The sequence below is a fragment of the Chiloscyllium plagiosum genome, chromosome 35, assembly GCF_004010195.1.
Source record: "Chiloscyllium plagiosum isolate BGI_BamShark_2017 chromosome 35, ASM401019v2, whole genome shotgun sequence".
In the NCBI taxonomy this organism is placed as follows: Eukaryota; Metazoa; Chordata; class Chondrichthyes; order Orectolobiformes; family Hemiscylliidae; genus Chiloscyllium; species Chiloscyllium plagiosum.
In genome coordinates, this window is record NC_057744.1 from 25213137 (window position 1) to 25237259 (window position 24123).

Sequence of the window (24123 nt, forward strand, 5' to 3'; positions counted from 1 at the left end):
AAGGGAATTCAACTTGCAGAAGACAACCTAATGTCAAGAACTTGTGCATGCAGAATGACTTTGGAATCAGAACAGCATTTGGGAAACTGTGATTAAGTGTTTACCTGGAGTCATTTATAATTTGGCCAAAGTACCTCACAGTTATCATCTACAAATTTTTCAGTTTTTGCTCTTTCTCTTGGCGGGAGGGGGCAGAGGGGGTGTATAAGGTATAGTATATGCACATTATCCAATCTGGCAATTAACTTTGCATCTTTTTAAATTTGGTTTATGACAATAAACCATTTATAAATTGTAGGTTAATGAAACCTGGCTGACTTGTTCTTGAACTTCACACTGTCCAAGAGCAAAAAATTGGCCACATCGCCAACCTGATTCAATTTTAAATCTGTTGTGACCAGCTGATGAATGGGATTAGGAAGGGAACAGTGCACACGTTTAACCTTGATCAAAACAAAGTAATTAACTTTAGAAAGTAAAATCTTAAGGTGCCGAGAGGACAGTTTTAAATCTCTACTTCTGGTGACAAAAAAGCGATTTGATTGTCATTTACCATAAAACTTTCTTTACTTTGCAAGAGGAGCAAACCTCCTCATATAAAATCGAGTAACATAGCATGGAAGGGGACATCCCTGGATGCTGCCTGACCTGCTGTGCTGTTCCAGCAATAAAGTTTCAACCAGGATCTCAGTTAGCATCAATCAAGAACCTACAGCCCAACTGATCTCCATCTCAGTTTCCACACATCTGTTTGCACTCCAGCAGTGTAACCAGGCCAGTCATCTCTTGTTCAAAAGAAAGAGCCTTCACAAAACATGTTGATGCTCCCCTGCTGATCAAACATCTACATCATTTCGTAATGGAATTCCATTTCAGTCCAATTCTCCTGTAGCTTAAACCGATGTTTTATGCTGAATATTACAACTGATATTTAATAATGGAAAAAAAAGACTTTCTGAAGGCATAAAGAAAGGCAATCCTTTGCTGAGCTTAGTTTTGGGATCTGGTGGTCACAATAGTTATCTAATGAAATTCTGAAACACTGAAGACTTGAATTATCCTTTCTGTTCCTAATCAATAACTTAGATGGGGATGATTGAGCTGCACAGATTAGATCATAAATACCAGTCCAATACTAGCCGTGTATAGATATGTTTATTACAATTTCTCAACTGGAAACTGTCTCTGTGTGTTTAACACATGAAATGCACTGGTCTCCCACAACACCATATTTTCCTTCAAAGGCTTAGAATTCATCATATGACCTTACATCAATTAAAAGGGTGGAGGGTAATTTGCATTCTTATGCACATAAAATTAACACTGCTGGAGTTGTCAATACAGGACTGAAATAGTCTTTGAAAGAATAAATGTATTTTCTTATGACATAATTTGGTACCATCAGGAAGATGGTTGAAGTAAACTGAGTGAAACAGAAGCCATTCCCTGCTTGCATGTGGTGGTGAAGAGTGTGATAGATGTAATGGTAATGTAGTTATTCTCAACAGAAGTAGTATCCTCTGAAATAAAAGGAGTACATTCAGAGTTACCAACCAATGGATCTTACTCTCTGTACACCCATTAATGCATCATACAAAGAATAACCATTTGTTATTTGCAAGTTTTTTTTAAAAAAGTGAATACCTTTTCTGCGGACACAATATCAGTCAAGCATCTTCAAACACACAATCAATAAATAGTAGTCACAAATATTGGCAGCAATTATTATAAGGTGTTACGAATTCTGTGCGATGGAAATATGTCTCAAACTTCTTACAGTTAATAGTCTTTTTCCTGAATATAGGAAACCAAATATGAAACTGAACTAGTCAAAAAAAAAAATGAAGCTTTACCTTTTTCCTCAACCGTCACAACAAAAATGTGAAGACAGTCCCTATAATTTAAAAATTCCTGCCATAGACAGCAATAGTGGTCTGCACTACCATGGGCAGCACGATATACAAAACAAAAATAGTAATATTTTATTCAGATGTCCTTTGATCAGAAGGGTGCCTCTCTGTCGAGATGGCTATCTGCCAAGAAGAATTGCATTAATAAAAATCACCAGCACTAAAGCACAGGGACAGCCAAGGCTACAACATTGCCAGCAATGTATGCAAACAAATCCAATGTTAGTCTTCTTCCAGAGATGGGTTTCCTGGCCACAAAAATGCTTTAACTTTATTAATTTGTCAAAACGGAAAAAGCAACCCTTCTTTCCCCTAAAAGAAGACTTCAGTGGTGAGATTGATCCTCTCATATCTAATATACCATACAAACAATAATTACACATTGATAACAATCTGAGAGTCTGAGCTGAGCACACAACACAATTAAACCTACACAGAACGAATACACTGCAAGTCTAAAAATAAAACAAACAAACATATGAATGCACCACAACACACTCTCTTTTCCACTGATAACCGTCTATTCTTTCAGCCTGTTCCCGATTCCTTCACACAGCACATGGATGTGACATTGAACAACTGGCCCTGGATGGTACGGCTTCTAACTCCGCCCCCACCAGCCCCCTTCACAGTCAGTTAAGCCAAACCCAGCCCCACCTCCCCCTTCCCCCCCCCCCACCTCCTAACCACTAAGGCAGTTACAAATAAACCGGGAGCCAACACCTTGGACAGTGTCCAAGGAATATGAGCAGAGTGTAAATGAATGAATCATTCCGGCCACGGGGAGATTCCAGGGCTGTGCACGTGCCTGGATTCTGGAGAACTGAAGCAAGGGGTTCTCAGCAATCACCGGGTGGGACCCCTAGAAACTGACATCGCCGTGGACATGACACAATTCACCAACCTTCCCTAGGGAAGCGGCTGGTACCGGAGGTGCGCTCCCCATGATAAAGCAACCACACACCGAAGTCAATTTCCCAGGGAGATCACTAAAGCTGCATCAAGAGCAAGTAAGCTGGGTTCCCCATCCTGCTAGAAAATGACTTTATCTACTCAAATAGCATTAGCAATCCAACTACTGAGCAACAAACCAAGAGACATACAATATCTGTGCAGAGAGAACATTTCAGGCTCCGGAATGCGTTAAGGAGACAATGTTTGGAGATTAATTAGGAATAAACATTGATAGCATTGGCAATGCAACGACAGAAAACAACAATGTAATGCGGACAGTGAGAATTGTGTCCAACTTTTAAAATGCATGTTATAACAAACAAGCAGTTATGGCTAAAACAAAATAATTGCAATCTCTATTTGTTGAACAGGTTGAAACAGAGAGCTGGGGTTAGCCTACCTGAGCACGGCGTTTTCTCCCTGCCTCACCGTCACGTTGTCCATGGCTTTGGGGAAGTTGCTTTCGCTGCGGCCGACCGGCTCTCCTGCGGGCACAAGGAAAAGTAACCTGAGCGCCAGCAACATCAGCCACCTGGCCGGACAAGAGCCCGGCAACTGCCGTGTGTCAGGGCCGAAGCCCCCCCTGGCCGGACACAGGACCACACACAGCCGCATGACAAGTTCGACACCCCAATCGAGCCTTCGCCACACAAATACACAAAAATGTACAGAGAGAGGGAGAGAGAGAGAGAGATGGGGGGAGAGAAGGGGGGGGTGGGGGGTGGGGGGCTGACGGTCCAGCAATCTGGTGCAGGCAAAAACTCCAAAAAAAAAGGCTAGATCAAATCCAAATACAAAAAGATGTTCCAATTCGCAGAGAGAGAGAAAAATATTCTGTATCCAAACTGTCCAGAGTGGAAATGTGCCCGGCTCAGTTCACAGAGAGGAATAAAAAGTCGATGTTTCTCTTCAGCAAAGGCAATGCAAAAACGCAACTCTCAGTCCGAGTACTTCACCCTCCCTCCCTCTCTGAAATAGAAAAAAAAATGATTGTGCAAGCTTCTGTCACGGGGGGAGAAAGAGAGAGAGAGAGAGAGAGATGACAACAAGAATCAGTTGAAAGCCAGTGCTTTCCAAGGCGGCTGGAGCTGGAGCTCTGTACGAACAACGGTCCTTCCCCTCTTCAGAATCGTCACCGTCCAGTATCCGCCTCCCCCAGTGACCAACATCGCGGAGTTACACTGCAACTGGACAGCAGCTCACCCCTTTTCCTCCAGCTCTCCTCACTTAACCCTTACATTCATGTTCAAAACACCACCATCCAAAAGATAATCATATAGATATGCATGGCAATACAGATCCTTCCATTAACATCATTCAGTACGGAACCGGTGGCGATTGAAAGATGAATCCTGCATTTAGCAATACTATCCCAGCACTTTCGACCTCGACTGATACACTTGCAGTGCATGTCAATTCCAGCTGGGAAATGTAACCCTTTGCAAACCTCAGCAGTCTGTTATATTGTTATGGCCCTGTCGTTCGCGCGATGGCATTTAACCCTTGCATAGTCAGCAAGAGGATTGTGACCTCTTTTTTTCTCTCCAGTCAGTTACACTGCTGCTGGGCATATTCACGTTGTTCGTTTGTTTTAATCAGCCAGCGCTCTGGACAGCAGCTAAAGTTTGTCACGAGACATTGTTAACCGAGTTCAGCCCCACAGTGGCACTGACTTCACCGCTACAGCAGCTATTCAGTTCGGGATAAAGAACAGCATTACCCACGAATACAGCCAGGCAACAGTTTACAACTCATTGATGAGATCTAATGTTGGATAGTTGAATTTCAGTTTTAAAAAAAGCATAACTCAACCCCCCCCCTTTATTTGGTTGGTGCTGGACAACAGACATGCCTGGATTCTAGAGAACTGATAAACAACATCACGACCATTCGCCACCCACCCCAAACTCCCCATGGAGTTGCAGATATTTTTATGACCAGCAATAATTTCAGTCTGTCTTCCGCTAACCACTGCTTCATGCCAGACATGTCAACAAATTGCTGTGTAAGTTGTGGAATCATTAAGACTTGGTGTTGTCAAGATTTGCACAGATAACATATTTTAATGTTTTTTTTTTCGGTAGGGAGGAATTGCGAACAACAAGTTATCTACTTAACCAAATTAACCAAGCTGTCACAGTCACTACTCTGGAGTACGTTCCAGACACTCGAAGTAATAATTCCCATTATGAGTTTAGAATTTTGTGAGTCACCTTTCTCTCGGGACTCCAGTGGTACTAATTATAGAGAAACTAGTTTAGCTTCAGAAAGTGTAAAAAAATGCAAATACAAGCACTTGTCAGAATGGAAGTGTTCCTGTCAGTGACTAGACACCATAGAATCAGACACTTGCCTGATTTAAAGGCAGAGAAATATTTTGGGAAACAGGGTTACTATTTGGAGAAAGTTTCATTTTAAATTGCTTGACCTCATCCTTTTTTATATTTAATTAGCACCTAAAAATACCTGAGACATCAGTTACATACCACTGCCTCAGAGGAACACAGTGTGATAGCTTAAGTGTAGTGTCTGTCTCTGGAATGCAGCAGGATGAGGCTGGTTTATATATTTCAGTTCCACTCCTTATAAAATATAACTCAAGCCCAATGTCCATTAGATTTTTTTCTTTTTTCCAAAACAAAAGGAATTTCTTGAAATCCCAGCAGATTCACTGCACTAAAGTACATTTCTTTTCCTAAAGTAAGATGTTTTTTGAGAGTGTGGACAGTCCCAGTTGAGCACTGAGGTCATTGGTTCTGCTGAAGCTGATCTGTATACTTCTAACCAGTAGGCAGCATGCTTGTGTAGCAGTCTCTCCTGGCTCTGAGATATGATAACAGCTCACCATTTTAAATCATTTCTTGTCAGTTAAAGTCTGATCCAATTGCAAGTGGTCTCTGACCTGTAGCATTGTGTATCTATTAACTTGGATGAGACGTGGATTTAACACAATGCTCAGTCTGTGTACAAAAATGGAAGGTGCTGGAAAAGCTCAGCAGGTCTGGCAGCATCTGTGAAGAGAAAGCAGAGTTAACGTTAACTCTGCATTCTCTTCACAGATGCTGCCAGATTAGCTGAGCTTTTCCAGCAACTTCTGTCTTTGTTTCTGATTCACAGCATCTACAGTTCTTTCGGTTTTTATTTGCTCAGTTTATGTAATTTGACTGATCATTGGCTTCTGTCGTATGCTGGAACAAACGCATGGTGGCACAGTGGTTAGCACTGCTGCCTCACAGCGCCGGAGACCCGGGTTCAATTCCCGCCTCAGGCGACTGACTGTGTGGAGTTTGCACATTCTCCCCGTGTCTGCGTGGGTTTCCTCCGGGTGCTCCAGTTTCCTCCCACAATCCAAAGATGTGCAGGTCAGGTGAATTGGCCATGCTAAATTGCCTGTAGTGTTAGGTAAGGGGTAAATGTAGGGGTATGGGTGGGTTGCGCTTCGGCGGGTCGGTGTGGACTTGTTGGGCCGAAGGGCCTGTTTCCACACTGTAATCTAATCTAATCTAATCTAAACCCCACAACACAGAAAAGTTGATTGAGGAGATACTGTTCAAAGGCTAATGTCCTCTGTTCGGTCCACATCCATGAGGCCAGGTACATAATTAGGCATTTGTATTAAGTGGAGGTCATGAGTGAGCAGGGAACAAGAGGTCTGTGCAGGCACCATCTTTCTCTCTTATGTTCACTCTGCTTTTCAAGGGTTTTGCTTTTACAGGTTGGTGAAGAACCAATGGCAAATCATGGACCCCTTGCCTGAAGACAGTCAATGAACTGGAAATAAAGCAGAGGGGCATCCATTGACAGCTCACCCTCTTCTTGCATGCAGCCTTCCCAATGCTTCTTGTCCCCATGATTTCAACCTCAGAAAACTCACAAATTGCTTTTTCTGCTCTTTGTTCCTCTGTGACCCCAGATGCTATACCAGCAGCAACTTGACCTTCAATATGATTCTACCAAGTAATTAGCCTCTGATTTGTTGGTGCTGAAAATGTGTTGCTGGAAAAGCGCAGCAGGTCAGGCAGCATCCAAGGAGCAGGAGAATCAACGTTTCGGGCATGAACCCTTCTTGAACCCTGAAGAAGGGCTCATGCCCGAAACGTCGATTCTCCTGTTCCTTGGATGCTGCATGACCAGCTGCGCTTTTCCAGCAACACATTTTTTAGCTCTGATCTCCAGCATCTGCAGTCCACACTTTCTCCTCTGATTTGTTGGTGGCTAAATGCGTCTGGGATTTCTGCCCCCAGGAACACCATTTCTGGCAAAGGTCTGACAAATGCAAGAGTGTGGTGCTGGAAAAGCACAGCAGGTCAGGCAGCATCTGAGGAGCAGGAAAATTGATGTTTCAGGCAAAAGCCCTTCATTATCAAAGCCCTTTTGTCTGAAACATCGATTCTCCTGCTCCTCGGATGCTGCCTGACCTACTGCGCTTTTCCAGTGCCACACTCTCAACTCTGCAGATTTCCAGCATCTGTAGTCCTCATTTTCTCTTCAAGAAAAGGCCTGTTCAGCTTGATGCCAAGACCCCTGTCACCTCCACAAAATTCCACCTATTGTTTCTTGCCACAAGCTATGGGCATAAAATTTATTTTAAAACATTTTAAAATATATTTCAAAGGAAACATTGAAGAAGTTTATTTTGCCATTCAGAAAGGATGGAATGATGAAAGGATATAACATCAACACAAACTGATAAGTACAGAATCATATTGCAAGCAGCACACTAGTACAACATTTTTTTTGGGAGAAGTGACAAGCTTCCAGGTTAAAAGGAAATAAATATTAAGCATGAACTGTTGTTGTAGTTTCTAGTCAACTGCACTGTTCACAAGGTAAAATTACAACTGGGATACTGTGTATAGCTTTCATCTCTGATCTAAGAAAATATATTTTTGTATTAGGCTTAGTCCAGTAGATGCTCACTAATTAATTCTCGGCATTCCCTCAGAGGTGGTAAATGACCTTTATTGGCTACGAAATTGGCTCAATTGGTGGTTTAGCCAGCAGCCACCCTGCAATCTATGTTATATCTGCCAATATGATCTGATGACAAAAAGACATTGGGTGACTCTCCCAACCATTCCTTCCCCTGTTAACTTGCTAGCCATTTTGCCTCCCAGTCCTTAACTAAAAGGCCATGAAATCTGCTGCCATAACCTCAAGAAAAGGGGTCAGTTGATGACACAGTGGCTCAGTGGTTAGCACTGCTGCCTTACAGCAGTTTGATTCAGGTTTGATTCCAGTCTTGGGTGACTGCCTGTGTTGAATTTGCACATTCTTCCCATTTCTGCCAGTTTCTTCCCACAAACCATAAATGTGGGGTTAGGAAGATTGGTTATGTTAAATTGCCCATAGTGTCCAGAGGTATACAGGATGCCAAGGGAAATGCAGGGTTACAGGAATAAGGTGGAGGAGGTGAGTCTGGGTGGGATGTTCTTCAGGGATTCGGTGTGGACTTGATGGGGTGAATGGTTTGCTTCCACACTGTAAATGATTCTATGATTAAGCTTAGGAGCAATCTCTTCGCTCGGAAGATTGTCAGCTTTTGGAGTTCTCTTTTATATAGTTCTGTGAATGTTCAGCCATTGATCATAAACAAAATTGAGATCAATACACTTTTGGACAGTAAGGGAACCAAAAGATGTAATGATGGGGAGTGTAGTTGACAGGGAACAGGTCATCATTATTTTCACGATTGATTGAGAAGGTTCAAGAGGCCATATGATCTAATCTTTTTATATCCTCAATGCAAATCATATTTTCTGTGACATTTATACTTGAAACCATCCATATTGCTAAAGCTTCTGATTATTTTGAAAAACGCTAAAGAGGCTGCAAATTTTAAAATGCATTTATATATTCCTCAAGTCTGTCTGCACAACTTGAAATTGAAGTTCTGTAGCAAGCAAATGCAGACAATTGAGTGATTTGATTTTAAACTCAGTCAAAGTCTCCTTAGTGAAGCAAATAATAATCACATCATCACCAATTACAAGAGAGAATTAAGAAATTATTTTCAAAGGTTTTCTAATACACATTGAGAAAACTGATACAATTTCAATTAATGAAAGTACAATGAGTCTTTTCTTCTATGAAAGTTTAAAGCTATCATCACTAAACATTCAATATCCTGTTGACATCTAATGCCCATCCTTTGTTATACATAGTCAGATCCTAAATCTTGGTGTCCTCAAAGATAAAAAAAGAGCAATAGTTGAGAGAAATGTGTTGTGGGGCAAGATAAAAGGAAGTGTTTTGAAAAATGGAAGAAAAAGAAAATGAACAAAAAGCAACCTTGCTATTTGTATGGATGCTTTCTATGATTACATGCAGGACAACAGAACACTGTGAAATATAACTCTGAATCTTGCTTGCAGCTCTCCCAGGAGAGGGGTATTTTTACAACAGTAGCATTGTCCCTAACCTCTGTACATTCTGAGGTCCCACTGAAAGCAAAATCTCACTAGCAATGTCACGTGGGCAGTAAAATTTGTTGAAAAGAAAGAAGCCAGAAGCTTTAAAATGTACGTTATTAAATAACAATGATTAGGCAATCGAGGAATATTTCAAGAAAGAAACCTTGGCAATTATCTCTGGCAAGGTGATGTAATCTGGCAAAACATCACTCCCTGCCAATGGATGTAAACAAGTAATTGCCTGCATTTTTATGCCAGATGTTTAAACTAAGTCTTTGTGAGACAATGGAGGGTTTTGCTTGAAAACATGCGGTTATTTTTCTTTCTGGAATCACTTCACGGACCCAACTAAAATGAGTTGTAGAATGTTATATCAGTTCCCAGTCGGCCCATGTCCACAGCATAAAATGATTTTAATTTGACAATTTCAGTGAAGCCCTCAGGAAAATCTGCCAAGGAAAGTAGAGGCCTCCTGAAGTCATTATGAAACTAACACAGATAAGTAATTTGGATAAAGAATTTTAAGCTCTCAGAGAGTGCAGGGGATAAAAAAATAGCAATTCACAGGGTTTGAAAATGACTATCAGTGTTACACTGGGTAACATCTGACTGATTTAGAGTTTTAGACGTGTTGCCATGAGAAATAACATCGAAAAATATATAAGTCTGTACGCCAAGACAGTGAGACAATAAGTTGTCATATGATATTCCACAAGAGGGATTATCGGTGACCTTTCCTACCAAATGATTAGTTTGGAGTGCTGAATGATATAATCATGTAGGTTTTGCAGTGAAGCAACTTTGACAGGAAAACAAAATTGAAGGAAACTAATTTCTCCATAAGTTCGTAATTATTTCAGTGCTCAGAGGTTTAGGACTGATAAATCAGAACAGATGTGCATGGAATCGCTCAAGATGAATACTTGCTTGGTTCTGCACAGACTGGGCTCCTTACTATTAGACTGTGAATTTGAAACCCCTTCAAGGTCTTTGCAAATCTTTGCTTAGCTGTTCCTGTCAGTTTAACCCTTTCGATGTGGAAAATATCAAATCACATGATCTTTGCCATTTTACCCACAGTTTTAAAAAAAAGTTACATACTGAAATTCATAAGATAAATGAAATAATTTCAATCAAACTACCGATGTCAGTAGGTAGTATCCCAGCACAGCATTGACAATATTTGATAATTGATTTTAAAATTGTCACTTTCTCTTCCAATTTGTTATTAACAAAGCAATTGTTGTTACATAATACAACAAATATATATCATAAATGACTGAAAACAAATACAAATTGTAAGACTATTCATTATATTACAGATACTATAATTTAGCTGTTAGGTGTAATTTTCTCCTGCTAGTGTATTTACTTACAAGTCAGCTGTGATCATGAGTTAAAGTCACACAATGGACTTCTGCGTAGTACAAATAGAGTAATGTAATGCCAGGCATACCACCTTCCAGACAAAATCGACTTTGTCATCCTGCCCATTGAACTACAAGATCAATTGAAATTATTTCATTTATGCAAGGGAGAAGACCATAAGACAAAGGAGCAGATATTAGGCCATTCAGCCCATGGAGTCTGCTCTGCTATTCAATCATGGCTGATAAATTTCTCAACCCTATTCTCCCACCTTCTCCCCATAAACCTTATTCCCTTCATATTCAAGAATCTATCTATCTCCGTCATAAATATACCCATTGACCTGGCCTCCACAGCCTTCTGTGGCAGTGAATTCCATAGATTCACTACTCTCTGGCTGAAGAAGCTTCTCCTCATTTGCGTTCTAAAAGGTCTTCCTTTTACCCTAAGGCTATGCCCTCAGATCCTAGGTTCTCCTACCAGTGGAAACATTTTCCCAACATCTACTCTGTCCAGACCTATTCTGTATGTTTCAATTAGTTCCCCCTCATCCTTCTAACTCCAAGTATAAACTCAAAGTCCTCAAATGTTCCTGATATGTTAAGCTTTTCATTCCTCCGACCATTCTCATGAACTTAATCTGAACACATTCCAGGGCCAAAACTGATATGGGGCCCAAAACTGTGTACAATATGCCAAATGTGGTCTGACCAGAGCCTTATAGCGCCTCAGACATACATCCTTGCTTTTATATTCAAGTTCTCTCAAAATAAATGTCATCATTGCATTTGCCTTCCTAACTACTAACTCAACCTGCAAGCTTACCTTGAGCAAATCCTGGACGAAAACTCCCAAGGCTCTTTGCACTTCAGACTTCTGAATTTTCTCCCCATTTAGAAAATAGCCCACACCTCTATACTTCCCACCAAAGTACATGATCTCATGCTTTCCCATGCTGTACTCCATCTGCCACTTCTTTGCCCACTCTCCTAACCTGACCAAATCCTTCTGCAGCCTTCTTGCCTCCTTAATGCTACCTGCCCCTCTACCTATTTTTATATCATCTGCAAATGTCACCAGAATGCCCTCAGTTCCTTCATGTAGATCATTAATGTATAAAGTGAAAAGTTGTGATCCCAGCACTAAGCTTTGCAGAACTCAACTTAGCACTGGCTGCCATCTGAGAAGTACTCTTTTATCCCCACTCTCTACTTTCTGCCAGACAGCCAAGCTTCTATCAACACTAGCACCTTGTCCCTGACACCATGTGCTCTTATCTTACTCAGTAGCCTCTGTGTGGCACCTTGTCAAAGGCCTTCTTGAAGTCCAGATAAATAACGTCCATTGGTTCTCCTTGGTCTAACCTGCTTGTTACTTCCTCAAAGAATTCTAGCAGATCTGACAAGCATGACCTACCCTTGATGAAACCATGCTGACTTTTCCCTATTTTACCATACACTTCCAAGTATTCAGAAATCTCATCATTCACAATGGATTCCAGGATCTTACCCATGACCCATGTTAGGCTAATTGGTCTGTAATTTTCCATCTGCTGCCTTACTCCCTTTTTAAGCAGGGGTGTCACATTGGTGATTTTGCAATCCTCTGGAACTCTCCCTGATTCCAGTGATTCCTGAAAGATCACCACTAACGCCTCCACTCTGGGGTGTAGTCCATCTGGACCAGGTTATTTATCCACCTACAGGCCATTCAGTGTTTTGAGCACCTTGTCCTTGCTCTGCCCCCTCACTCGCTTGGGATATTACTCATGTCTTCCACGGTGAAGACTGATTATTCAATTCTTCAACTATTTCCTTGCTCCCTACTACCATCTCTCCTGCATCATTTACCAGTGCCGCAATGTCCATTTTTGCCTCTCTTTAGCTCTTTATATATCTAAAGAAACAAAGAAACTCTTCCAGAATGTGTAAAAATTCTGTAATATCTGTAAGGCTAGCTTACCCTCATATTTAATCTTCTCTTTCCTTATTTTTTTCTTTGTTGACGTCTGTTGGTCTTTGCAAGCTTCCCAATCCTCTGGTTTCTGACTGCCCTTGATCACATTATATGCTTTCTCTTTTGCTTTTATGCTATCCCTGACTTCTTTAGACAGCCGTAGTTGTCTCATTCTCCCTGCACCATGCTTCTTTTCTCAGGATGAATTTTGCTGTGTCTCCTGACTTACTCCCAGAAACTCCTGTCGTTGCTGTTCCACTGTCTTTCCTGCTAGACTCCTCTCCCAGTCAATTCTATTCAGCTACTCCCTCATGCCTCTGTAGTTGCCTTTATTCAGCTGTAATACCTTTATCTCTAATTCTACTTTCTCCCTCTCAACTTGCAGAGTAAATTCAATCATATATTATCACTGCCTCCTAAGGGTTCATGATTTGGAGACGCTGGTGTTGACTGGGGTGTACAAAGTTAAAAATCACACAACACCAGGTTATAGTCCAACAGGTTTATTTGGAAGCACTAGCTTTCGGAGCGCTGCTCCTTCATCAGGTGGTTGTCAAAAGGGTTCCTTCACCTTAAGCTCCCTTATCAAATCTGCCTCATTGCACAACACTAAATCCAGTCTTGCCTGTTCCCCAGTGGGCTCCACCACAAGCTGCTCCAAAAAGCCATCTTGTAAACATTCCAAAAATTCCTTTTCTTGCAACCTACTACCAACCTGATTTTCCCAGTGTAGCTACATATTGAAATCCCCCATGGTCACTGTAACTTTGTCTTTCCAGCACATCTTTTCTATCTCCTGGTGTATCTTGTGCTCCAGCTCATGACTACTGTTTGAAGGCCTGTACATAACTCCAAGAATGGTGTCTTCACCTTTGCGATTCCTCAATTCTACCCATATGGATTCTACACCATCTGACTCTACTTCGTTTCTTATATTGATTTAATTTCATTTTGTATTAATAAGGCAACCCACCCCCTTTACCCACCTACCTATCTATTCAATAGAGAGAAAGTGAGGACTGAGGATGTTGGAGAGTCAGAGTCAAAAAGTGTGGCACTAGAAAAGCACAGCAGGTCAGGCAGCATCCGAAAATGTTTTGGGCATAAGCCTATCATCAGGAATGTTGGGAGGGAAGGAGTCTGAGTGATAAATAGGAAGGGGTGTGGGGATGGAGATGGGGCTGGGCGGAAGGTAGCTGGGAAGGTGATAGGCTGATGCAGGTGGGGGGTGATTGTAGTAGGATGGTGGGAAGGTGGAGCGGATAGGTGGGAAGGAAGATGAACAGGTTGGATATTTCAATAGGGCGGTGCCAAGTTGTAGGGTTGGATATGAGATGAGGTGGGGAGAGCAGAGATTTGGAAACGACTATAGTCGATGTTGATGTCATGTGGTTGAAGGGTCCCACGACGGAAGATGTGGCATATCCCACCAATCATCGGGTGGCTTGGTTTTGGCAGTAGAGGAGGCCTAGGATTTGCTCATCCTTGGCAGAGTGGGAGGAGGAATTGAAGTGGTTGGCCACAGAGCGGTGAGGGTTGTTGGGTGCATGTGTCCCAGAGATGTTCCCTGAAACACTCTGAAAGTTGGCGTCCTGTCTCTCCAGTGTAGAGGAGACCACATTGAGAGCAACAGATTCAGGAGTTGAGGTGGGTAGATATGCTCTGCTAGATGTGTAAAGGTCCTTTCGGGCCTTGGATGGAGGTGAGGGGGAGGTCTGGGCGCAGGTTTTAAGGTGCCAGGAGTGGAGGGTGGGTTGGTGGTGGGCATGGACCTAATGAGGGAGTTGCAGAGGGAATGGTCTCTGCAGATTGCAGATAGGGGTGGGGAGGGAAATATATCTCTGATGGTGGGGTCTCACTGTAGTTGGCAAAAATGGTGGAGGATAACGTGCTGTATGTGGAAATTAGTGGGTTGGAAGGTGAGGACTGGTGGGGGCGGGGTTATGTTCTATCCTTGCTGCGGGTGGAAGGTTCAATGGCGGATATGTGGGAAGTGGAGGAGATGTGCTGGACGGCATTGTTTACCACTTGAGAGGAGATATAATCATTCTGGAAACAGGAGGCCATCTGAAATGTCATGAAATGGAATTGCTCCTCCGCAGAGGCAGAAGAGTTGAGAGTAAGGGATAACATTTTTACAGGAGGGGGAGTGGGAGGAGGTGTAGGCCAGGTAGTTGTGGGAGTCAGTGGGTTTGAAATAGATGTCTGTGTTGAGTCGGTTGCCGGAGTTGGAGACGGAGAGGTCCAGGAAGGGGAGGGAGGTGTCCAAGATGGCACAGGTGAACTTAAGGTCAAGGTGGAAGGTACTGCTGAAGTTAGTGAACTGTTCCACCTCATCATGGGAGCATGAGGTGGCGCTGATACAGTCCTCAATGCAGTGGAGGAAGAGGTGGGGGATGGTGCTCGTGTATGTGTGGAAGGTGGACTGTTCCATAAACTTGATGAAAAGGCAGGCATAGTTGAGGCCTGTGCAAGTGCCCAAGGCTACCCCTCTAGTCTAAAATAATTGGGAGGATTTGAAGGAGAAGTTGTTGAGGGTGAGGACCAATTCTGCCAATCGAATGAGTGCATCGGCAGAAAGGTGCTGGTTAGATCAGCAGGGGAGGTAGAAACAGAGGACTTAGAGGTCTTCGCCATAGTAGACGGATGTGTCCAGTGACTGGATGTCCATGGTAAAGATGAGGCATTGTGGGCAGGGGAACTGAAAGTGATGGAGGAGGTGGAGGCTGTTCGTGGTGTCCTGAATATTTGTGGGGAGTTCCTGGACCAAGGGGGACAGAAAGGTGTTGAGATTTGAGGAGATAAGTTTGATGGAACAGGCACAGATCATAGGTTGCTCACAGTCAAGTTTGTGGATTTTGGGTAAGGGGTAGAATTGGGCGGTGCAGCGTTCCAGGACTATGAGGTTGGAGTCTGTGGATGGGAGAACCTCTGAGGTGATGAAGTTGTGGATGGTCTGGAAGATGGTAGTTTGGTGGTGAGAGGTGAGGTCATGGTGAGATCACAGTAGAAGTAAGTGTCCATGAGTTGGCATCTGGCTTCAGCGATATAGAGGTCTTTTTGATAGGATGTATATCCTTGAATATTCAGATCCCAATCCTAATCCCCTTGCAGCCACATCTCCATGATGCCCACCATGTCATACATGCCAATTTTGATCTGTACCACAAGCTCACTTACCTATTCCTTACACATTCAGATATAATACCTTCAGTCCTGTGTTAACCGTCCCTCTTCTCATTGTCATTCGTTTGTCCAGTGTGCTTGAAGTTTGATTGTTAACACTTTCCATCCTAGTTGTGTCTGTGCTGGAGATTTTAATAACCTTTCCTGAATTCCGTACTCTTACCTCTTCCTTAAATTTGGGTTTTCCAATTTCCCTTCCCTTCTCTCTGTCACACACACACACCACACCAATATGCCATGAATTCAAACCCATTTGTCCCAGACCAATCTTTGAACCACACTTGCTTAATCTTATTGACCCTGTGCCAAATAGCTCGTGGCTCAGGTAGTAACCCAGAGATTATTACCTTTTTGGTTCTGCTTTTTAATTTAGCTCCTAGCTGTATATACTCCCTTAGCATAAGTTTTATCTATGTTATTGGTACCTACGTGGACCACAATCACTAGATCTTTACGCTCCCACTCCAAGCTCCTCTGCAGCTGAGATGAAATATCCTGAACCCGAGCATCAGGCTGGCAACAGAACCTTTGGGACTCTTAATCCTGGTCATAGAGAACTATCTCCAAATACAACAACATTTCTCTTCTCTCCCCCAACTTGAATGGCTCCCTGCACCCACGGTGCTGTGGTCAGTTGGCTCATCCTCACCGCAGTCACCTTTCTTATCCACACAGGCAGCAAAACTCTTGAACCTGTTGGACAGGGACAGGGGCTGAGGCTCTTACAACTCTACTTTACCTGTTTTGGAAATTCACCAAAGAAAATTATTTGGACTTTTATCTCATTTCCATTCATTCCAGTTGACTGCAAAGAACAGGTAATCCATTCAAAAGTAATCCGTTATGAAAATGCAAACATGTGCTTTCTTTTTTTAAAAAAATAAAGAACAACTATTGTGCTCTTGAATATTACTAAAGAAGTACACATTTTGTCAAATTTTTCGGTTTTGTACAGACCAGAACATTATCAGTGAATGAGAAACTTCAACAAAATACATAAGTTTTCAGCAATATTCAAGTTCCATACTGCCACACATTTATTTATATTATGCTTTTATTCTTTTTGAAGTGTTAAATGTGTAAGGAAATCGAAAAAGAGAAAAAAATAGTCTTTCCTTTTTTTATTGCCAATGAGCAGAAAACATATCTCAACATTTCAGAATTCGATGAGATTCATAGTGCATGCAAAAATAAACTTACGTTTGTACTGTATCAAAAATTCAAATTTTAATTTCCCATTCCATTGAATTACAAAAATATCCTTTTCTTAGAAGTTATTTTTTCTCAAATTCTACATCTACATCTCTCTCCAATTGCCCAGTGCAATACTCCAATTTTGAGTCATAGCTTGCACAGGCTTTGTTTTCAAAGTCAAGACTGCAAGTAGCTATGAAATATAGTTTTATTATTATTTTATTCAACTTAGTGTTTCTTGAGAATAGAATATTGCAATATGTGAATAATGATAAAAGGTAATGTCCTAAAATATGTTTTGGTGTCTGGATGTGAAATGTCAGATCTACATATCTGCACAGTCCATCAAAATTTGCTGCCAGCTCCAAAGGCAAAAAACATGATTAACAAACATAGCAATTGCAAACTGCAGCAACCTTGCCAAGGGTTAATCTTAGGTTAGCACCCCTATAAAAACACTGTCTTTTAATTACTTGAGCTAGCTGCAGCTGCAGTTGAAAACTATTAACAGTTTTCATTTATCACTATTGGACCTTTTCTTGTTAATTTCAATACAATATATAAATGAAGCATTATTAAGTTTGTTTCATAGCTGACAATACTGTTGAACCAACAATGCACAGTTTTGTTCACAATAACAGTGGAGAACATTAACGTTCCGATGTCATGGGGGCAGTAGTGTTGATGGGATTAGAGGTGGGAGCAAGTGGGTGAGTGTTGTCTGGTGTGTCACAAGAAACCCCCAGTCTGGGTTAATCCTGAACTCTACAGAGCACATCTTAACCAGAAGTCAAGTCAGTCAGCTGGATTGACAGATGGGATTTCCAGTGGGCAGGAATGCGCATGAGGATGCTACAAGACCACATCGTTCTGATTCCTGATCCTGGATTGCAGGCTTTGAGGGATCCAATTTAAAGAGGGGTCTGGTCCACAATTGTCAGGATTGCAAGAAGAGTCCGATTCTTCCTGTGAACTTTGGTGGACATCAGGTCTGATATGCAGGGACATCAACTCCAATGCTCAATCCCATGGAGACGCCAGTCCCAGGAATGGAGGTCATTCATCGGGGAAGGGATTTCTGATGATTGGAATGGGGGACAGTCAAATAGTTGGGGGAGGAATTCTTCCCATTGTAGACCCAGATGGAGCGTGTGGAGACAGTTACTCTCTCACCAGGCTGTCTTTGCCTGTCTGAACCTCCTGCCTTTCCTTAGTCCCAACAATTATAACCTGTGAATGAATTAATTTCAACATTTCCAATCTCATCAACCTATGTCAAATGACAAACCCCTTCTTGGGCATGAGTTTGTTGTTCAAGGATTGTCCTGTCTGATAAAACCCAGAGGTCAGCCAGTATTCACCAGCGTATACTCCCAAATTCTCCCGTCATTCCAACCAGTCTTCACGAAAGAAAGAAATCAGTCTATCTTAGTCTTTCACCTCAAACATTAATTGTTATTTCTCTTTTCACAGTTATCTAACTCGGTAAATATTTCCAGCATTTTACGTTTTAAATTTAGATACAGTGTTAATTGGCAAATAAAACAATGAGGTCTGACCAACTTGCTCCTTTTAATTAATTGCTTACTGCTCAGCTAATAAGCTAAAGACAATTATTGTTCTTTGTCACAACAGCAATATCGCAGGCTTTGGAATGCCATTATAATAATGAAAATAGATGTGTGTGCATTATCACATAATAAGGCTGCTTGATAAATTGCAGCTTACAGTTAGATAAAGTTGGTAAATTCACCACAGTGTTACCAGACCATTAGAGAGAGGTGACTGGTGAGGGTCACCCTGCATCAGGTGAGGGAAAAGGTTGAGAAAGAAAATGCTTCAAGGTCACCTCAGCCCGTGCTGGAATTGAACCCAAGCTGCTGGCATCAGTCTGCATTGTAAACTAGCTACCCAAGCTAACCAATACCCACCTATAGTTACATAAACTAAACACTACTGAATGGTGTGTCATGAATACCTGCTCTGTACCTCAAATCATTTTGAATCTACGAATTGGAAACCTCACTTCTTTTTTAAAGGAGAACAAACTTGAATTCCAGTGACTTGAATTCACAGCCAGCATGGTTACAAATTTGGCGTCATTGTACTTTCTGCATTTAAACATATTACGATAGAGTCTGCAGATATTCGCCAAAATTAGTCACAAAGTAATGTACAACAATTATATTCCCGATCTCACTGGACCGCATTCTGATATATATGGGTGCTCAAGTGGTTGGAGACAAACAATGAGACATAACCACTTTAACAGTTAGACTCCAAGAGGAGTGGAATTCCCAGAAAAAAAATTATCAAGCTACAATTGGAGTAAATGGGCCACATCTTTATTTAGATCCCTTGCTAATTAGGAAGAGAATGTCATGTAATGACCAACGTTTTGTGTAGTCTGGGCATTTGTGTTCTCTGTAAAGTGAGACAAAGCACCAGGGCACCAGAGGAACAAATCCCTAAGTGGGCTCCTTCCTCTCACTCTTCACACAATTTGTACATTATTGAACTCTGCCTGCTGTTTGTGACTACGACAGGTGGCACACACACAGATTTCTGAAAGAAGTCAACCCAGGAACACTTTTTCCCAAAGAGCAGATAAATAGTCCATCTATATCTTTAAACTGCCTCAATACTAGGTGTATTAGAACCATTGATTGAAAGCATTGAATGAGTTATATCCATTAAATTTCAACTCAAAGATAACCAATTCACCAGCCTTAACAAATTGTTTATTCCTTTAATCATACTGAATTTTAGCTTGTTTAATTTTATATGTCCGACATAGGTTGGAAAAACATTGCTGATGGACTGCCACAAGGATCTGTGATCCTAATTATTCACTGTCTATATTATTAGCTTGGAGAAGGAGGCAGGTTGTATGTACTCAAATTTGCTGCTGATACAAAAATAGGTGGGAGAATAAATTGTGTTGAGAACTTCAGGAATCTGCAAAGGAATATTGAAAGGTTGAGTAAGTTGGCAAAATCATGGCAGATGGAGTTTAATAAAGTAAAGCGCGAGGTCATGCACATTTATGGGAACAATCAAAGTTACACTATTATTTCATTGGACAGAGACACCAAAAAAGTGTAACACAGAGGGATGAGGGTATGCTTGGGCATGAAACACAAAAAAATTGCATTCAGGTGTGGCAAGTAATGAAGACAGCAAATTGAATTTCTGTCTTTTATTGCAAGAAGATTAGATTATAAAAGCAGGGAAGCTGTGTTACACAGTACAGGATGTTGGTGATGCTGCATCAGGACTACTGTGTACAGGATTAGTCCTCATAGCATTGAGGAAGTGCAAAAGAGATTCATTTGGCTGATTCCTGGGATAAAAGATTGGCTTGAGAAGAAAACCTAAACACTTTAAACCTTTATTCATTAGATTTTAGAAAAATTGAGGCGATTTTATTGAAATACACAAGACGAGGAATAACAAAAGTAAAATAATGCAGATGCTGGAAATCTGAAACAAACATAGAAAATGCTGAAGAAACTCAACAGCTATGGCAGTATCTGTGGAGAAAGAAACAGAGTTACCATTTTGAGTCCAATATGACTCTTCTTTAGAAGTGAAATGAGTTGGCAAATGATGATTTGACAGAGGCTGAGAAGGACAGGGGAATAGATATTGTGGATGCTGAGCACTGTGATGGAGCTGCTCCTTTAACAAGCTTATGTTGGCCTGGATTTTTTTCAGAGAGGTGGTAAAAGACACAGACTCTGAAAAGTCTAATTTGAAGGGTTTTAGGGCCAAGTTGATTATAGCTAACAGATAGTGCCTCAGAAAAAAGGCTTTCAATTAAAAAAAAACACTTGTACAATGAAAGGTCAGTTCTCCCAACTCGGCTTTTCTCTGGTTTGGTTTGGTTAGGTTAGCAAACACTCCTTGGCACAAAAGCTACTGGATCCAAAGAAGCAGGTCCATGCTGATCTCTTTCTAACATCTCTCCTGTAAGACCCTGTGTTTGATTTTACCTTTTGTGCCAAGGGGTGTTTCTGGGGATTGATGCAAGTATTGGGCACAACTTCATTAAGGTGGGCTAATATGTTGGATTTTCGGATAGTTAAATTGTTCGGTATTCTGTTCTCTTTTGTTTGTGTTTCATTCAGTAATTTTGTAAATAAATTCTGTTCTGTTTAAAACTAAGTGGTTTGACCAGTTGCATCCCTTGTAGAATATCCACATTATACCTGCTTAAAACAACTTGCAAAGTTAGAGTCTAGACTACTTTCTTTAAATGTTTTGAGGGGGTCTGACATAGCCCATCACAGCACAAAGAAAAAGTGATTTTTAATTACAGTGAAAGAGAAATAGAGATGGAAAATGGGTACAAATTAAGGTGTTGAAAAATGAAATGTGTCCTCTTGTCTAAGAGCGAAGTTATCAAGACACAAATAAGACAAGCCTTTGAGGAGGTGGGTTCATCGGGGTCAGGCTCTGAAGTTGTGAGATTCAATATTGTGTCTGTGGGACTCACATGGCCCCATAGACTCAGTATTGAATTCCATAACATCAGAGCTTGACTCCATGGTATCCCTTCTCCATTTTCTTTCATTCTTGTACCCCAAATTCCAAATTACCTAATCCTGTCAGATTCCTGATACAGTCGATACCTCACCACTCAGTGGTGTGTATGTGTGTGTGTGTGTAAGACAGTCAGAGTTTGTGTGTGAGCAAAGTTTGACCATATTTCATGGTTTTAGTTAGACTGGGTTAAGTTCACAAAAAGTTATTGTGTTTGCTTTATTAAATTTCAAAAAAACCTGTCAGATTACATCTTTTATGGTCACAGCACTCTACCAATTAAACATTCCCAGAATTGGCAGATCTATCTGGTTTAATACGTTGCCAGGTAGGGGTCAAGAAAGAGAGTGGAAAGAGATGATACAACCAAGCCACCTTATGCCTATCAGTGAAATGATCACTAAGAGCTGTATATGCTTTGATTTGATCTTGCCCAAAGGACAACAGCAGATATATCTTGTAGCTGACTGCACAATTAGTTAATTAAATAGTTGCAAATTGTTGTCCACAAATATTTACCTGTATCACCAGAAAGTCAAATTCTACACTTTCATAGTTCATAAATGAGTCTATTCCAATGTGACTCAGAAGGAATACTTTACGAAAGCAAGCCATTTTGAAACCTACCTTGCTGTTCCTCCCATAGCAAATCCTATTTTAATAAATTATACTTTCAACCTTCCTCAGTGGAAGGAGCAAACCCCAAGTCCTTTAAGCAGGTCAAGGCTGTCACATTTTAACTGTAAATAATAAGCTTTGAAAGAAAAATATCTGGATGACAACATTCACAGATCACATCCTTTTGAGTACATAAAATGTTGAGCAAAATCAGCAACAAACCTGACAGGGTGAACTTTGGTTTTCTAATTTCACTGCGGTGCACAGTATTTTATTACAAACACTTCACCAGCTAATGGTAAAATGTAATGTAGACAATCAACTCATTCTTTTAAAATGTGTTATTAATTACAATCTGCTAATTGGTGCACCCCTGCAACTCCTCATATGTGATAGGTTTCACCAGCTTTTCCCCATGGAGCTCTGAGGTTTTTTTAACCATAGTGTGAAAGCAACACTCCATGTATTTCCTGTAAATCAAATCAGCTAATAAGTTACATCAGTGATTTAAATTAACAGTTTTCAGAAACTGAAGTGTCAGCCATTTATAGTATGTCTTTTTAAAGAGTTTCGATCTGCATCTATATTCTAAAAGTAGTTAATTAGAAATTCATGTCTCAGACACGTGACCATAACTGCAGTTCTTGCTCAGGAAACAATACAGCTTGCAACAGCAGAAGAAGTAAAAACAAATTCTAACAGCAATTGAAGATGAGAAAGAATGAGAATCCACCTTGTTAATTTTCAGATGAGAAATGTTGGTTGACAGTAACTAAGATATAAAATGAGATTAAACGGTGTATTTAGACTGAAAGGAACAAGTCCTCTCTAGTTTTGTTCATTATTATCATGTACATAAAGGAACCCTGAGTCTTTCAAAATACTTGCAATGGCAAACAGTTGGTGAGATGCAGTTTTCAGAGAGCCTACAGTGGAACAGGTCATTTTGGATGGAAGGGGAAAGCAGGAATCATCATATTTAGGAGCAGGAGTGGGGTATTCGGCCTGGTTTGCCATTTGAGAAGGTCATGTCCGATGTGATTGTCTCAGCTCCACTTAAAATTCTCATGCATATTAGTAATCTCTTAAATTTGTTGGCTGATTCACTTATAATGAATAGTGAACATCACAGACCTCACCATGATAATTTTGCTTATGACTTATTTTTAATTGAATATTGTATATTGATTAACCGATCAAGGAAGAAGAGATGGCTGACTTTGAGCTGAAATAGGCAAGAGGGAGAAGTGTAATTACCAAGGATGGTTCTGCATCATGTGCCGATCTTAACTTAGCAATTATACATTGTCAGAGAGATTCCAGTTCAGTATTTGCAACTTGGTTATCAGCATTCACTCCTCAATTGAAAATATGAAAAATGTTAAGAAGAACATACATTTAAAAGACCTTATTGGATTATAGCTTCTTATAACACATTGAGGTTTCAACAGTAGTTGAATTGGTAACTCAAAGTGTAAATCTTTAATTTTGTTAAGAGAGGTTCCATGTTGTGACAGGATGAATATAGTGGCAAGGTGTGAAAACATAAATGCAGCAGGTATTTCCCTAAATATCATTGGATTTAATACTCCCTAGGTCACATAATTTCTTTGGTATTGATGAGAAATGCTAATGTGTCCTTCAGCATTGTCTTGTATAAAGTATTAATCATTTGAAATGGGAACTGATACCATATTAATACACATAGGAATATGTAAATACAAGGTAATGTTGTTCATTGGTGGCATACTGTTAATTTATATCTCAATTATTAGAATTAATTGGTGATAGAAAAGCCAAGTGATATTCAGAAGATTCCTCCCATTTGCAAATTCAGTTGTTCAAGATGATAGCTAAGTACGTGAAGTTACGTTCTGGATTCGTGGTGCTGGAAGAGCACAGTAGTTCAGGCAGCATCCGAGGAGCAGTAAAATCGACGTTTCGGGCAAAAGCCCTTCATCAGGAATAAAGGCAGAGAG

The 24123-nt window shown here is 40.9% G+C and overlaps 1 protein-coding gene across 5 annotated transcripts in view; it reads right to left on the reverse strand.

Annotated features, from left to right (window-relative positions):
- opcml (opioid binding protein/cell adhesion molecule-like) overlaps positions 1–24123 on the reverse strand; it is a 2226798-nt gene that overhangs the window by 1034344 nt on the left and 1168331 nt on the right. The window contains exon 2 of one of the 5 annotated variants that reach the window (XM_043676830.1): positions 3265–3349. In XM_043676830.1, coding sequence (XP_043532765.1) covers positions 3265–3349 — 85 coding nt within the window. Of the gene's footprint in view, positions 1–3264; positions 4271–24123 lie in introns of those variants that run through there. The other 4 variants (XM_043676827.1, XM_043676829.1, XM_043676828.1 and 1 more) reach the window with 4 other exon arrangements.